This window comes from Oncorhynchus mykiss, unplaced genomic scaffold (assembly GCF_057628025.1).
Source record: "Oncorhynchus mykiss isolate SJ-2025 unplaced genomic scaffold, ASM5762802v1 scaffold106, whole genome shotgun sequence".
NCBI classification, from domain to species: Eukaryota; Metazoa; Chordata; class Actinopteri; order Salmoniformes; family Salmonidae; genus Oncorhynchus; species Oncorhynchus mykiss.
The window spans coordinates 1,215,001-1,232,500 of NW_028322105.1; the positions used below are offsets into that span (position 1 = coordinate 1,215,001).

The 17,500-nt window shown below is 45.0% G+C and overlaps 1 protein-coding gene and 1 long non-coding RNA gene across 4 annotated transcripts in view; both read right to left on the reverse strand.

Annotated features, from left to right (window-relative positions):
* Window positions 1–6,346: 6,346 nt before the first annotated feature.
* On the reverse strand, window positions 6,347–7,806 carry LOC149970050 (uncharacterized). Its single transcript, XR_016493836.1, has 2 exons — window positions 7,550–7,806; window positions 6,347–7,508 (listed from the first exon to the last, which is right to left on the reverse strand). It is a non-coding gene; the product is annotated as an uncharacterized LOC149970050 (long non-coding RNA).
* Window positions 7,807–10,337: 2,531 nt separating this feature from the next.
* LOC110499732 (dual specificity tyrosine-phosphorylation-regulated kinase 2) overlaps window positions 10,338–17,500 on the reverse strand; it is a 37,469-nt gene continuing 30,306 nt past the window's right edge. For all 3 annotated transcript variants that reach the window (XM_090228986.1, XM_090228985.1, XM_090228987.1), the window contains exon 3: window positions 10,338–12,211. In XM_090228986.1, coding sequence (XP_090085112.1) covers window positions 10,601–12,211 — 1,611 coding nt within the window. In that variant the 3' untranslated portion in view covers window positions 10,338–10,600. The remainder of the gene's footprint in view (window positions 12,212–17,500) is intronic.

The window sequence follows — 17,500 nt, forward strand, 5'->3', positions numbered from 1 at the left end:
CTCCTCGACGTTTCCACATCACAATAACAGCACTTACAGTTGACCGGGGCAGCTCTAGCAGGGCAGACATTTGACGAACTGACTTGTTGGAAAGGTGGCATCCTGGCATCCACGTTGAAAATCACTGAGCTCTTCAGCAAGGCCATTATACTGCCAATGTTTGTCTATGGAGATTGCATGGCCAGTTGCTCGATTTTATACACCTGTCAGCAGCAGGTGGGGCTGAAATAGCCGAATCCACTAATTTGAAGGGGTGTCCACATACTTTTGTATATACACTGCTCAAAAAAATAAAAGGAACATTTAAACAACACAATGTAACTCCAAGTCAATCACACTTCTGTGAAATCAAACTGTCCACTTAGGAAGCAACACTGATTGACAATACATTTCACATGCTGTTGTGCAAATGGAATAGACAACAGGTGGAAATTATAGGCAATTAGCAAGACTCCCCCAATAAAGGAGTGGTTCTGCAGGTGGTGACCAGAGCGCCTCTCAGGTCCTATGCTTCCTGGCTGATGTTTTGGTCACTTTTGAATGCTGGCGGTGCTTTCACTCTAGTGGTAGCATGAGACGGAGTCTACAACCCACACAAGTGGCTCAGGTCGTGCAGCTCATCCAGGATGGCACATCAATGCGAGCTGTGGCAAGAAGGTTTGCTGTGTCTGTCAGCGTAGTGTCCAGAGCATGGAGGCGCTACCAGGAGACAGGCCAGTACATCAGGAGACGTGGAGGAGGCCGTAGGAGGGCAACAACCCAGCAGCAGGACCGCTACCTCCGCCTTTGTGCAAGGAGGAGCAGGAGGAGCACTGCCAGAGCCCTGCAAAATGACCTCCAGCAGGCCACAAATGTGCATGTGTCTGCTCAAATGTGCATGTGTCTGCTCTGTCAGAAACAGACTCCATTAGGGTGGTATGAGGGCCCGACGTCCACAGGTGGGGGTTGTGCTTACAGCCCAACACCGTGCATGACGTTTGGCATTTGCCAGAGAACACCAAGATTGGCAAATTCGCCACTGGCGCCCTGTGCTCTTCACAGATGAAAGCAGGTTCACACTGAGCACATGTGACAGATGTGACAGTCTGGAGACGCCGTGGAGAACGTTCTGTTGCCTGCAATATCCTCCAGCATGACAGGTTTGGCGCTGGGTCAGTCATGGTGTGGGGTGGCATTTCTTTGGGGGGCCGCACAGCCCTCCATGTGCTCGCCAGAGGTAGCCTGACTGCCATTAGGTACCGAGATGAGATCCTCGGACACCTTGTGAGATCATATGCTGGTGCGGTTGGCCCTGGGTTCCTCCTAATGCAAGACAATGCTAGACCTCATGTGGCTGGAGTGTGTCAGCAGTTCCTGCAAGAGGAAGGCATTGATGCTATGGACTGGCCCACCCGTTCCCCAGACCTGAATCCAATTGAGCACATCTGGGACATCATGTCTCGCTCCATCCACCAACGCCACATTGCACCACAGACTGTCCAGGAGTTGGCGGATGTTTTAGTCCAGGTCTGGGAGGAGATCCCTCAGGAGACCATCTGCCACCTCATCAGGAGCATGCCCAGGCGTTGTAGGGAGGTCATACAGGCACATGGAAGCCACACACACTACTGAGCCTCATTTTGACTTGTTTTAAGGACATTACATCAAAGTTGGATCAGCCTGTAGTGTGGTTTTCCACTTTAATTTTGAGTGTGACTCCAAATCCAGACCTCCATGGGTTGATAAATTTGATTTCCATTGCTCATTTTTGTGTGATTTTGTTGTCAGCACATTCAACTATGTAAAGAAAAAAGTATTTAATTTAGAATATTTCATTCATTCAGATCTAGGATGTGTTATTTTAGTGTTCCCTTTATTCTTTTGAGCAGTGTATATAGTGTGTGAGTGTGTGTCGGCATTACTCTGTCCTGTAATGCATTTCTCTGCACCAGACGCTATGTGAAACAGCCAGCCAGTGTACAGCACAGAGGTCTCTGGCCAGAGCTCCAGGCTCCACCCCCGTCTCATGACTGGCTGTTGTGTCATACGGTATTCTTAGAGGGAGTCAACTGAGGCAAAGCCCTCAGCCCAAAGGACAAGTTTCAACCTCTATCTATTCAATATGAAAACACACAGAGCTGTGTGCTAGTGGCTAGTACTCTATCTGTTTAATATGAAAACACACAGAGCTGTGTGCTAGTGGCTAGTACTCTATCTATTTAATATGAAAACACACAGAGCTGTGTGCTAGTGGCTAGTACTCTATCTATTTAATATGAAAACACACAGAGCTGTGTGCTAGTGGCTAGTACTCTATCTATTTAATATGAAAACACACAGAACTGTGTGCTAGTGGCTAGTACTCTATCTATTTAATATGAAAACACACAGAGCTGTGTGCTAGTGGCTTGTACTCTATCTATTCAATATGAAAACACACAGAGCTGTGTGCTAGTGGCTAGTACTCTATCTATTTAATATGAAAACACACAGAGCTGTGTGCTAGTGGCTAGTACTCTATCTATTTAATATGAAAACACACAGAACGGTGTGCTAGTGGCTAGTACTCTATCTATTCAATATGAAAACACACAGAGCTGTGTGCTAGTGGCTTGTATCGATGTAAGAAATGACAGTACTTTGGTCAATGATGATTCGTTGTAAAAATAAATAAATATATGACTTAGTCAGAACTAAGAAATGAGTTGTACAACTAGATGTAATGAAGTCTTTACTGAAGCAAACCGTACATCGATTCAAGTGCTTTGGGCCTCATTCCCTGACGACATTTAACCTGGAACGACACTTCCTGTGACAAATAACCACCAGTAAACAATTAATTTATAAAGATGGACATTAAAACTTTTTTATTTAATAACATTTTCCCGGCCACAACAATAAAATTTAACAAATAATCACAAAAAAAGAGAGTGACCTTCCATTAGCTGTACATTACATACACTATAGTAAAACTGACCGAGCTTAAAAACCCACTACAACATTCATGTAGTGCTTCCAGCAGCATTTCACCAGAGGCAAAGACATTATACATATGTACAAATCCACATTGAACCCATCGCAAATTTCACATATGTACAGCGTACGTGGCTGTGGTAAAGAGTACTAACATCTATCAACGTCGTTGCTCGGTTCAAGATTCTGTTTTTTTTTTTTTACTTCCTTCTTCTAAAAGTTGTGTAGTAGTAACTCTAGAGACTGTCTTCTAAAAGTTGTGTAGTAGTAACTCTAGAGACTGTCTTCTAAAAGTTGTGTAGTAGAACTCTAGAGACTGTCTTCTAAAAGTTGTGTAGTAGAACTCTAGAGACTGTCTTCTAAAAGTTGTGTAGTAGAACTCTAGAGACTGTCTTCTAAAAGTTGTGTAGTAGAGCTCTAGAGACTGTCTTCTAAAAGTTGTGTAGTAGTAACTCTAGAGACTGTCTTCTAAAAGTTGTGTAGTAGAACTCTAGAGACTGTCTTCTAAAAGTTGTGTAGTAGAACTCTAGAGACTGTCTTCTAAAAGTTGTGTAGTAGAGCTCTAGAGACTGTCTTCTAAAAGTTGTGTAATAGAGCTCTAGAGACTGTCTTCTAAAAGTTGTGTAGTTGAACTCTAGAGACTGTCTTCTAAACGTTGTTTAGTAGAACTCTCGAGACTGTCTTCTAAAAGTTGTGTAGTAGAGCTCTAGAGACTGTCTTCTAAAAGTTGTGTAGTAGAACTCTAGAGACTGTCTTCTAAAAGTTGTGTAGTAGAGCTCTAGAGACTGTCTTCTAAAAGTTGTGTAGTTGAACTCTAGAGACTGTCTTCTAAAAGTTGTGTAGTAGAGCTCTAGAGACTGTCTTCTAAAAGTTGTGTAGTAGAGCTCTAGAGACTGTCTTCTAAAAGTTGTGTAGTAGAGCTCTAGAGACTGTCTTCTAAAAGTTGTGTAGTAGTAACTCTAGAGACTGTCTTCTAAAAGTTGTGTAGTAGTAACTCTAGAGACTGTCTTCTAAAAGTTGTGTAGTAGAACTCTAGAGACTGTCTTCTAAAAGTTGTGTAGTAGAACTCTAGAGACTGTCTTCTAAAAGTTGTGTAGTAGAGCTCTAGAGACTGTCTTCTAAAAGTTGTGTAGTAGTAACTCTAGAGACTGTATTCTAAAAGTTGTGTAGTAGAGCTCTCGAGACTGTCTTCTAAAAGTTGTGTAGTAGAGCTCTCGAGACTGTCTTCTAAAAGTTGTGTAGTAGAGCTCTCGAGACTGTCTTCTAAAAGTTGTGTAGTAGAACTCTAGAGACTGTCTTCTAAAAGTTGTGTAGTAGAGCTCTCGAGACTGTCTTCTAAAAGTTGTGTAGTAGAACTCTAGAGACTGTCTTCTAAAAGTTGTGTAGTAGAGCTCTCGAGACTGTCTTCTAAAAGTTGTGTAGTAGAGCTCTCGAGACTGTCTTCTAAAAGTTGTGTAGTAGAACTCTAGAGACTGTCTTCTAAAAGTTGTGTAGTAGAGCTCTTGAGACTGTCTTCTAAAAGTTGTGTAGTAGAACTCTCGAGACTGTCTTCTAAAAGTTGTGTAGTAGAACTCTAGAGACTGTCTTCTAAAAGTTGTGTAGTAGAACTCTAGAGACTGTCTTCTAAAAGTTGTGTAGTAGAGCTCTAGAGACTGTCTTCTAAAAGTTGTGTAGTAGAGCTCGAGAGACTGTCTTCTAAAAGTTGTGTAGTAGAACTCTAGAGACTGTCTTCTAAAAGTTGTGTAGTAGAGCTCTCGAGACTGTCTTCTAAAAGTTGTGTAGTAAAGCTCTAGAGACTGTCTTCTAAAAGTTGTGTAGTAGAACTCTCGAGACTGTCTTCTAAAAGTTGTGTAGTAGAACTCTAGAGACTGTCTTCTAAAAGTTGTGTAGTAGAGCTCTAGAGACTGTCTTCTAAAAGTTGTGTAGTAGAACTCTAGAGACTGTCTTCTAAAAGTTGTGTAGTAGAGCTCTCGAGAGAGTCAAGAGTTTAAATTCTTACAAGTAGCAAAAAATAATATTTTTTAAAAATGTCATTTTCAAAACATTTACAATATAGCCAAATGCCTGATTCTGCCACAGCTAAGTTACCTTAAAGTGGAGCAGCACATTGGGCTGACTGACACACCGACTATAGACTGCAGATTGTGATAGGACAGTTGACACTGCACTGAAAAGAAGCTACTACATCCAACCGTGTGGAGCACACAGAGGTTTGGAGTTGTGCTACGCCGTTCAGACAGCGGTGTAATAAAATAAACACTGTACTCCATCTCCCTACTTCCTTCTCAGCTGAAGACAAGCATTCTCCAGACAGATAGATAGATAGAGATATAGATAGATATAGCTATGGCCCTTGAATGACCAAAAGTGGTTTGAGTGCCTCTTATTTTTCTGAGTAAAAAAAAAACGAGGCAAAATCCACTGGCTTCATTTCCTCATAGCCACAAAACGTAGAAAGAAATGCACTTTGGTATGTAACCAAATGCCCTGGGTTATTCACATCACAATAAGAAGATATATCTATCACAACAGTCTGAGGTAAAGATTAAAATGTATTTTTGTCCTTCTCTCCGGGAGTGATAAAATGAAGCTAACAGCTGTAACCCCTTGAATTGTTTTGATGTTAAGACAAGACAGAGGCTGTCAGTTGCTCAACCCTTTCAGAGCATAAGGTGATTGCTTCTTACTAAGCGTTCCCTGTTGGCAAAGGGTGTTTCCCGAAATGGCACACTATTCCCTATATAGTGCACTACTTTTGACCAGAGCCCTATCAAAAGTAGTGCACTATATAGGGAAATAGGGTGCCATTGTGGATGTGGCCCATGTAATACCTGTCGTTGTGCGGCCGCTTGGCTTTCTCCTCGCTACCACATCAGAGGTTAAGCCAGGAAGACTGTCTTTGGGCTTGAAGAAAACATCCATGAAAATGACTGTAAACATTTCACACATCTGTGAAATGGATGTATGTTCAGGGGAGATGTGCTGTAGGTAGGTGTATGTAGGGGAATGAAGTCATTATGTTACTGGTCTTGGGTTACTAAATGAATGGCATTAATAACCAAAGGCACATTGTATTCGACCTAAGGGCACGATTCCTCCCAACTATCAATCCACAAAACAACTAACAATAAAAAAAAGTCAAAAGAACGTTGTGACCACGCCCCCTGTCCTGCCCCTCCCCGCTGATGTTCTCCAATCAGCAGGTGGCAATGGGTTCCAAAGGGGGCGGGGCTACTGAGCAGTGTGCAGCTGGCCCTGGCAGGCACTGAACCAATCATCAGCGGGGCAGGCCGGGGCTCTACTCCCTGACCTGATGAGGTCACCAGGTCGTCCATCCAATCCCCAGCCAGCCACACCTGTTCTGAAACTCCAATCAAACAGAGTCTTCTGCTCCGTGTCCCGGAGCCTCCAAGTATCCACACAGTGACAGTCTGATAGGATCCCATAGTATAGTTCTTGTGCATTAGGTCATAAGTCGCTCCGTGGTTACCGTGGTTACTGTTCTATTCAGCCCTAAGTTCAGTTTAATATCTTTTAGATTCCCTCTTTTATTTGACAATATTGTTTTATGTGAAATACACAAGTACAACTTTGACAAAAGTTTTAAAGAAGCCTCAGTCTGATTTATGGTTAACTAATAAAAACCCTTTTGTCAAATACTTTGGAAAATCTGAAGGTTCAACACATTTGGGGAAAATGTTCATTACTAGGTTTATAGGAGTCTGTTTTTACAGGTTGCCTTTCACATAAAGCAAAGGGGGATATGGGAACACTTTTTTTGGGCTGTGCAAGGGAACAAGCGTTTTAGGAATTTACACTCTGGCCAGAGACACGTATCGGTTCACTACTGAAAATAATGCTAAAGAAACGATCAAATGAAAAATAAAACTCTACAACTCTACAGTCGCAACAGTCAACATGGTGTAAACTAAGCAATTCAAAAAAGCTACATGAGTCCTGATTAATCAGAGTGCTTTATAACCACGTGTTATAACACTAACTGTCTTTCACTACAACCCGGAGTATTACTGAGACCACCCGGGTTCTGAGAAACTATTCAGAATTACTGAGACCACCCGGGCTGTGAAGAACTATTTAGAATTACTGAGACAACCCCAGGCTCTGAAGAACTATTCAGAATTACTGAGACCACCTGGGCTCTGAAGAACTATTCAGAATTACTGAGACAACCCCAGGCTCTGAAGATCACCTTCTAGTCAGAATTACTGAGACCACCCGGGCTCTGAAGATCACCTATTCAGAATTACTGAGACCACCCCAGGCTCTGAAGAACTATTCAGAATTACTGAGACAACCCCAGGCTTTGAAGAACTATTCAGAATTACTGAGACCACCCGGGCTCTGAAGAACACCTTCTATTCAGAATTACTGAGACAACCCCAGGCTCTGAAGAACACATTCTAGTCAGAATTACTGAGACAACCCCAGGCTCTGAAGATCACCTTCTAGTCAGAATTACTGAGACAACCCCAGGCTCTGAGGAAGACCTTCTATTCAGAATTACTGAGACAACCCCAGGCTCTGAAGAACACCTTCTAGTCAGAATTACTGAGACCACCCGGGCTCTGAAGATCACCTATTCAGAATTACTGAGACCACCCCAGGCTCCGAGGAAGACCTTCTATTCAAGTATATGCAGTCATGCCCATGTAGTAAGCACCTCACCGACCTACCAGCCCCTACCTACCTACCCAGCCTGACCCTAGATCAGTCTTTCAACACAGACACATTCCTCTCTGATGAGGACATTATAATATCCACAGTCCTTCACAGACACAGTCCTCTCTGATGAGGACATTGTAATATCCACAGTCCTTCATCACAGACACAGTCCTCTCTGACGAGGACATTATAATATCCACAGTCCTTCAACACAGACACAGTCCTCTCTGATGAGGACATTATAATATCCACAGTCCTTCAACACAGACACAGTCCTCTCTGACGAGGACATTATAATATCCACAGTCCTTCAACACAGACACAGTCCTCTCTGATGAGGACAATATAATATCCACAGTCCTTCATCACAGACACAGTCCTCTCTGATGAGGACATTATAATATCCACAGTCCTTCATCACAGACACAGTCCTCTCTGACGAGGACATTATAATATCCACAGTCCTTCAACACAGACACAGTCCTCTCTGACGAGGACATTATAATATCCACAGTCCTTCAACACAGACACAGTCCTCTCTGATGAGGACAATATAATATCCACAGTCCTTCATCACAGACACAGTCCTCTCTGACGAGGATATTATAATATCCACAGTCCTTCAACACAGACACAGTCCTCTCTGATGAGGACATTATAATATCCACAGTCCTTCAACACAGACACAGTCCTCTCTGACGAGGACATTATAATATGCACAGTCCTTCAACACAGACACAGTCCTCTCTGACGAGGACATTATAATATCCACAGTCCTTCAACACAGACACAGTCCTCTCTGACGAGGACATTATAATATCCACAGTCCTTCAACACAGACACAGTCCTCTCTGATGAGGACAATATAATATCCACAGTCCTTCATCACAGACACAGTCCTCTCTGATGAGGACATTATAATATCCACAGTCCTTCATCACAGACACAGTCCTCTCTGACGAGGACATTATAATATCCACAGTCCTTCAACACAGACACAGTCCTCTCTGACGAGGACATTATAATATCCACAGTCCTTCAACACAGACACAGTCCTCTCTGATGAGGACAATATAATAGCCACAGTCCTTCATCACAGACACAGTCCTCTCTGACGAGGACATTATAATATCCACAGTCCTTCAACACAGACACAGTCCTCTCTGATGAGGACATTATAATATCCACAGTCCTTCAACACAGACACAGTCCTCTCTGACGAGGACATTATAATATCCACAGTCCTTCAACACAGACACAGTCCTCTCTGACGAGGACATTATAATATCCACAGTCCTTCAACACAGACACAGTCCTCTCTGACGAGGACATCATCACAAAGCCACTTCACCTCAGCACATTTAGTTTCTAATCATCCAATAATCTGATAGAACAAAACAAAGTAGACATTTTTGCTCCAAAATCCTCTTTACATCCATTGTCAAATAAAAAGCACCATTGTTTTGCAGTGAAGATATATATTTCACAGCAGCTGTACCAAGGAATAGCACCTAATAACTTATTATGTTGACATCTCATATTTTGATAGATGCCATTTCTCTCCCCCCTCTCCTTTCCTCTTTCCTCCTCTCATCTTCTCCCCTCCTCTCCCTCTTCTCTCCCCTCCCCTCCTCTCCCTCTTCTCTCCTTCTCTGCCCCCCTCTCCCATCCCCTCCCCTCCTCTCCCTCTTCTCTCCTCCTCTCCTTATTATCTCCCCCCTCTCCCATCCCCTCCCCTCCTCTCCCTCTTCTCTCCTCCTCTCCTCTCCTTATTCTCTCCCCCCCTCTCCCATCCCCTCCCCTCTGCTCCCTCTTCTCTCCTCCTCTCCTCTCCTCTCTCCTCTCCCCTCCCCTCCTCTTCTCTCTCCTCCTCTCCTTATTCTCCCCCCCCTCTCCCATCCCCTTCCCTCCTCTTCTCTCCTCATCTCCTCTCCTCTCCTTATTCTCTCCCCCCCTCTCCCATCCCCTCCCCTCCTCTCCCCTCCTCCTCTCTGACAGAACACATTATTCCGTGTATCACTCCCTTGTTTCTGGTACAGGTGAAAACAAGACAAACCTGCACTAATTTTCCCCCTCGTTCTAGTTCAGTTGTTTAAGGAATGTCAAGAGAATTACAGGCATAGTCTGTCAGGTAAACTAATGTTTCCACACCGCGGTCCAACCTCTCACTTTAACTCTTAACAGTCTTAAAACAGCCACTTTCCATCCTCGCATTTATTTGACCAAAACCTCATCTCAGATACTATGATCTTAGCTTATAAAAAAAACACCTTTCTCACAGCTATTTAATGTCACTATATCAATCAGATAAGGTAGAGAAGCAGAGCCTAAATATCTTCAGACTGTCTGATATGAGTTAGTTATCGACATGTGTTCATCGTGGCCAGCCACCCATTCTGTTATTCTACACTATCATGCCCAGGTTATGAGTCTCTGCTTGGGCCAGATTGTGTGAACGGTAGCCACCTGCTCCATCATAGCACACAGTCCCGAGACTAAACACCTAAAAGATATGAGTTAGTTATCGACATGTGTTGCTCGTGGCCAGCCACCCATTCTGTTATTCTACACTATCGTGCCCAGGTTATGAGTCTCTGCTTGGGCCAGATTGTGTGAACGGTAGCCACCTGCTCCATCATAGCACACAGTCCCGAGACTAAACACCTAAAAGCATTGTTCCCTTCATGATGACCACTTTCATGTTTTTCTCTTGTTTATATTTAAATAAAAGCTGCTACAGAGCTACTAAACGAGGACGCGGTGAATTAATAACGCTGAATAAACCCGTTTGTCTAAAAAAAACACACTGTTGAGTACTGTGACTGGTACTGTTCAGGCTTCCCCGGTTGTTTTTCTCTCTCTCAGAGACACAATCATCTCTCCATTTAAAAAAAAAAACAAACCAAAACCAGTAAGAAGAGATATCCTAGATGAGACAACGAACTAGCTGTCGTTTACAGTTTCTTCAACTGACTAGTTTTGGCAACACTGTCCTCTGTTGGATGTTCCCGTTAGCGTCCGTCATTTGTGCCAGGTTAGTCCTTATCTTGGAGGTGGAGCCCGAGGTGGGAGGTAATTTGGAGATTGATGTGATAGCGCCAGAGCCCCCGTCGGTGATACGCTTCACCGCTGTTTTGTCCCCCGTGGGAGGTTTGGGCAAGCGCCTCCTGAGCCAGGGGTGTCTGAGGGCCTGGCTGGGGGACATGCGCACGGCAGGGTCCCACTCCAGACACTGCTTGATGAAGTCCAGGAACAGGGGGTCGTCGCAGCCCTTCAAGGCCGTCACCCACTCCTTGCTCCCCGGGGGTCCCCTCAGTTTGCCCCGGCGGGAGCGCCCTCCGTTCAGCACCACCGAGCCGTCCGGCAGGGTCGTCACCGCGCAGTACCGGGGGTAACCCTTGGAGCTCACAAAGTTCTTGGCTCTCTTGGAAGAGTCCAGAAGTTTCTGCGAGGGCATGCCCAGCAGCTCGATGACGCATGCCAGTTGGTCCCCTTCGTCTTCGCCCGGCAAGAGAGGGTACCCAGTGAGCAACTCCGCTAAGATGCAGCCCAGGCTCCACATGTCAATAGGCATCCCATAGCGTGACCCCAGGATGACCTCGGGAGCTCTGTAAAAACGAGACTGGATGTAGGTGTAAACCCGCTGGTGCTCGTAGCAGCTGGAGCCAAAGTCGATGACCTTGATCCCGCTGCGTCCCTGCTGCTTCAGGAGAATGTTCTCTGGCTTCAGGTCACAGTGGATGATACGGTTCTTGTGCAGCGAGTCCAGACACTGCAGGATAGAGTGGGCGAACTTCCTGACGAGCGGCAAGCTGAAGCCCTGGAACTTGTTCTTCTTGATGAGCTCGTAGAGGTTCATGCTGAGGAGTTCAAAGGTCATGCAGATGTGGTTACGGAATGTGAAGTTCTCCAGCATGTGGATCACGTTCATGGTGGAGTCTTTGTCCTGCTTCCTCAGGTGCTCCAGGATCCGGATCTCCTCGGCCGCCTGGCGGTGGAACCTCTTCTCGTTCCTCACCATCTTCAGCGCCACGTGGCAGTGGGCCTTGTGGTCGTAGGCCTTCACCACCTGACCGAAACTGCCCTTGCCAATCACCTTGAGGACCTCGTAGCGGTAGGAGACGTGGTCGTGGGGCACCTGGACGTAGGAGCCCTGATCGTCGTCGTAGCCTCCGTTGTTGGACCCCCCGATCACCCCCGGCCTCTTCTTGGCGTTGGGTCCAGTGAAATACACCTCTGGGTAACTGAAGATCTCGTGGTGCTCGAAGGCCGTAAGCTTGGGCATGAACTGCTTCATGGCCTGCTCCGGGGTCAGGGTGGCCGGCTGGGGCTTGCTGTCGGTGGACTTGAGGGAGGCTGAGCTGCCCTGCCGACACTGGGCTGTGGTGGTGGTGACGTCGGGCTGCTGTCGGTCAGGCAGCGGTAGACCTGCCCGGCCCACAGAGGTCAACCCATTGGGCTGTGCAGTCAACACTGTCCGTTTGTTGCTGTTCTCCTCAAACAGCTGTTGGACGTGGATCTGTTGGTGGTTCCCCGCGTGCATGTGGTCACTCATGGTGTGCTTATTGCCTCCAACCTGGAAGAGATCAGAGGGACAGAACAAGACATTAGAATCAGCAGCAGCATCAACAGGAAAAGACCCAACTGAAAACAACGGACAGAAACAGTTGATATGTCCTTTGAACCCTGCACCCAAATACTTTGAGGAACTAGTGAGTCGAGCAAACCAATTCTGGATTCTAAAAGATACAGATATACAGAACTACCACTGACAAGAACACCTGGTTTTAGATGTGTTTCTAGATATAATCCAACTACCACTGACAGGAACACCTGGTTTTAGATGCGTTTCTAGATATAATCCAACTACCACTGACAGGAACACCTGGTCTAGGTTTTAGATGTGTTTCTAGATATAATCCAACTACCACTGACAGGAACACCTGGTTTTAGATGCGTTTCTAGATATAATCCAACTACCACTGACAGGAACACCTGGTCTTAGATGCGTTTCTAGATATAATCCAACTACCACTGACAGGAACACCTGGTCTAGGTTTTAGATGCGTTTCTAGATATAATCCAACTACCACTGACAGGAACACCTGGTTTTAGATGCGTTTCTAGATATAATCCAACTACCACTGACAGGAACACCTGGTCTTGGATGTGTTTCTAGATATAATCCAACTACCACTGACAGGAACACCTGGTCTAGGTTTTAGATGCGTTTCTAGATATAATCCAACTACCACTGACAGGAACACCTGGTTTTAGATGCGTTTCTAGATATAATCCAACTACCACTGACAGGAACACCTGGTCTAGGTTTTAGATGCGTTTCTAGATATAATCCAACTACCACTGACAGGAACACCTGGTTTTAGATGTGTTTCTAGATATAATCCAACTACCACTGACAGGAACACCTGGTTTTAGATGTGTTTCTAGATATAATCCAACTACCACTGACAGGAACACCTGGTCTAGGTTTTAGATGCGTTTCTAGATATAATCCAACTACCACTGACAGGAACACCTGGTCTAGGTTTTAGGTGTGTTTCTAGATATAATCCAACTACCACTGACAGGAACACCTGGTCTAGGTTTTAGATGCGTTTCTAGATATAATCCAACTACCACTGACAGGAACACCTGGTCTAGGTTTTAGATGCGTTTCTAGATATAATCCAACTACCACTGACAGGAACACCTGGTTTTAGATGTGTTTCTAGATATAATCCAACTACCACTGACAGGAACACCTGGTTTTAGATGCGTTTCTAGATATAATCCAACTACCACTGACAGGAACACCTGGTCTAGGTTTTAGATGCGTTTCTAGATATAATCCAACTACCACTGACAGGAACACCTGGTCTTAGATGCGTTTCTAGATATAATCCAACTACCACTGACAGGAACACCTGGTCTTAGATGCGTTTCTAGATATAATCCAACTACCACTGACAGGAACACCTGGTTTTAGATGCGTTTCTAGATATAATCCAACTACCACTGACAGGAACACCTGGTCTAGGTTTTAGATGCGTTTCTAGATATAATCCAACTACCACTGACAGGAACACCTGGTCTAGGTTTTAGATGTGTTTCTAGATATAATCCAGCTACCACTGACAGGAACACCTGGTCTAGGTTTTAGATGTGTTTCTAGATATAATCCAACTACCACTGACAGGAACACCTGGTCTTAGATGCGTTTCTAGATATAATCCAACTACCACTGACAGGAACACCTGGTCTTAGATGCGTTTCTAGATATAATCCAACTACCACTGACAGGAACACCTGGTCTTAGATGCGTTTCTAGATATAATCCAACTACCACTGACAGGAACACCTGGTCTTGGATGTGTTTCTAGATATAATCCAACTACCACTGACAGGAACACCTGGTTTTAGATGCGTTTCTAGATATAATCCAACTACCACTGACAGGAACACCTGGTCTTAGATGTGTTTCTAGATATAATCCAACTACCACTGACAGGAACACCTGGTTTTAGATGCGTTTCTAGATATAATCCAACTACCACTGACAGGAACACCTGGTCTTAGATGCGTTTCTAGATATAATCCAACTACCACTGACAGGAACACCTGGTTTTAGATGCGTTTCTAGATATAATCCAACTACCACTGACAGGAACACCTGGTCTTAGATGTGTTTCTAGATATAATCCAACTACCACTGACAGGAACACCTGGTCTAGGTTTTAGATGCGTTTCTAGATATAATCCAACTACCACTGACAGGAACACCTGGTCTTAGATGCGTTTCTAGATATAATCCAACTACCACTGACAGGAACACCTGGTCTTGGATGTGTTTCTAGATATAATCCAACTACCACTGACAGGAACACCTGGTCTAGGTTTTAGATGCGTTTCTAGATATAATCCAACTACCACTGACAGGAACACCTGGTCTAGGTTTTAGATGTGTTTCTAGATATAATCCAACTACCACTGACAGGAACACCTGGTCTAGGTTTTAGATGTGTTTCTAGATATAATCCAGCTACCACTGACAGGAACAGGTATTAGCTTGTGTAGGTTTTAGCTTGTGTAGGTCTTAGCTTGTGTTGGTCTTAGCTTGTCTAGGTCTTAGGTTGTGTAGGTCTTAGCATGTCTTAGCTTGTGTAAGTCTTAGCTTGTGTAGGTCTTAGCTTGTGTAGGTCTTAGCTTGTGGTTTTAAAGACGTTACAGCATCTACATGACAGTGGTGTTGTATCTATAGCAGACTAAAGCTTTATCTAGCTTGCCGTACTGATCTGCAGGATAAGGCTCTTAGCAGGGAGTAGTGTGTGTGTGTGTGTGTGTGTGTGTGTGTGTGTGTGTGTGTGTGTGTGTGTGTGTGTGTGTGTGTGTGTGTGTGTGTGTGTGTGTGTGTGAAGGATCTTAGCAGGGAGTAAGTAGTGTGTGTGTGTCTGGTTCTAAAGAACGCAATCACACACGTTCCTTAGATTACACAACCAGGAAGAAGGAAGCTGTAGGGAGAGTTGTGTTACTATACTAGTCCAGCTGATAAAGGAACCAGGAAGAAGGAAGCTGTAGGTAGAGTTGTGTTACTACACTAGTCCAGCTGATAAAGGAACCAGGAAGCTGTAGGGAGAGTTGTGTTACTATACTAGTCCAGCTGATAAAGGAACCAGGAAGCTGTAGGGAGAGTTGTGTTACTACACTAGTCCAGCTGATTAAGGAACCAGGAAGCTGTAGGGAGAGTTGTGTTACTACACTAGTCCAGCTGATAAAGGAACCAGGAAGCTGTAGGGAGAGTTGTGTTACTACACTAGTCCAGCTGATAAAGGAACCAGGAAGAAGGAAGCTGTAGGGAGAGTTTTGTTACTATACTAGTCCAGCTGATAAAGGAACCAGGAAGCTGTAGGGAGAGTTGTGTTACTACACTAGTCCAGCTGATAAAGGAACCAGGAAGCTGTAGGTAGAGTTGTGTTACTATACTAGTCCAGCTGATAAAGGAACCAGGAAGCTGTAGGGAGAGTTGTGTTACTACACTAGTCTAACTGATAAAGGAACCAGGAAGCTGTAGGGAGAGTTGTGTTACTACACTAGTCCAGCTGATAAAGGAACCAGGAAGCTGTAGGGAGAGTTGTGTTACTACACTAGTCCAGCTGATAAAGGAACCAGGAAGCTGTAGGGAGAGTTGTGTTACTACACTAGTCCAGCTGATAAAGGAACCAGGAAGAAGGAAGCTGTAGGGGGAGTTGTGTTACTACACTAGTCCAGCTGATAAAGGAACCAGGAAGCTGTAGGGAGAGTTGTGTTACTACACTAGTCCAGCTGATAAAGGAACCAGGAAGAAGGAAGCTGTAGGGAGAGTTGTGTTACTATACTAGTCCAGCTGATAAAGGAACCAGGAAGAAGGAAGCTGTAGGGGGAGTTGTGTTACTACACTAGTCCAGCTGATAAAGGAACCAGGAAGCTGTAGGGAGAGTTGTGTTACTACACTAGTCTAACTGATAAAGGAACCAGGAAGCTGTAGGGAGAGTTGTGTTACTACACTAGTCCAGCTGATAAAGGAACCAGGAAGCTGTAGGGAGAGTTGTGTTACTACACTAGTCTAACTGATAAAGGAACCAGGAAGCTGTAGGGAGAGTTGTGTTACTACACTAGTCCAGCTGATTAAGGAACCAGGAAGCTGTAGGGAGAGTTGTGTTACTACACTAGTCCAGCTGATTAAGGAATGGGGGAGGAGACAACAGAAGACAAAGGGGGACTCTCTCTCTCCCCGTCCTACTCTGCTCTGGACCAAATCAACAGAGAAGACAGCGCTTGACAAAGAGCCTATCAAGCGTGTGTGTGTGTGTGTGTGTGTGTGTGTGTGTGTGTGTGTGTGTGTGCGTGTGCGCGTGTGTGTGTGTGTGTGTGTGTGTGTGTGTGAGTGCGCGCGTGTGTGTGCGCGTGCGTGCGTGTGTGTGTGTGTGTGTGGGCGCGTGCGTGTGTGTGTGTGTGCGCGCGTGTGTGTGTGTGTGCGTGTGTGTGCGCGCGTGTGTGTGTGTGTGCGTGTGTGAGCTGCAGGAGGATTGTGAAATAGGACACAATGGTGAACAATCTGGATTTCCAGACTCAACAGGATTCAAGAGATCAGCTGCCATGGGGACGAGGCTGTCTCTTAGTTAGTGATCACCTCCTCAGTTAGAAGTACTGCCTGCTGCTCGCTGCCAGGCCCTATACCCTCCCTTACTCTGCATAACATAACTGACCAGCCCAGCCCTATACCCTCCCTTACTCTGCATAACATAACTGACCAACCCTATACCCTCCCTTACTTTGCATAACATAACTGACCAGCCCTATACCCTCCCTTACTCTGCATAACATAACTGACCAGCCCTATTCCCTCCCTTACTCTGCATAACATAACTGACCAGCCCTATACTCTCCCTTACTCTGCATAACATAACTGACCAGCCCTATACCCTCCCTTACTCTGCATAACATAACTGACCAGCCCTATGCCCTCCCTTACTCTGCATAACATAACTGACCATCCCTATACCCTCCCTTACTCTGCATAACATAACTGACCAATCCTATACTCTCCCTTACTCTGCATAACATAACTGACCAGCCCAGCCGTATACCCTCCCTTACTCTGCATAACATAACTGACCAGCCCAGCCCAATATCCTCCCTTACTCTGCATAACATAACTGACCAGCCCAGCCCTATACCCTCCCTCACTCTGCATAACATAACTGACCAGCCCTATACCCTCCCTTACTCTATATAACATAACTGACCAGCCCAGCCCTATACCCTCCCTTACTCTGCATAACATAACTGACCAGCCCTATTCCCTCCCTTACTCTGCATAACATAA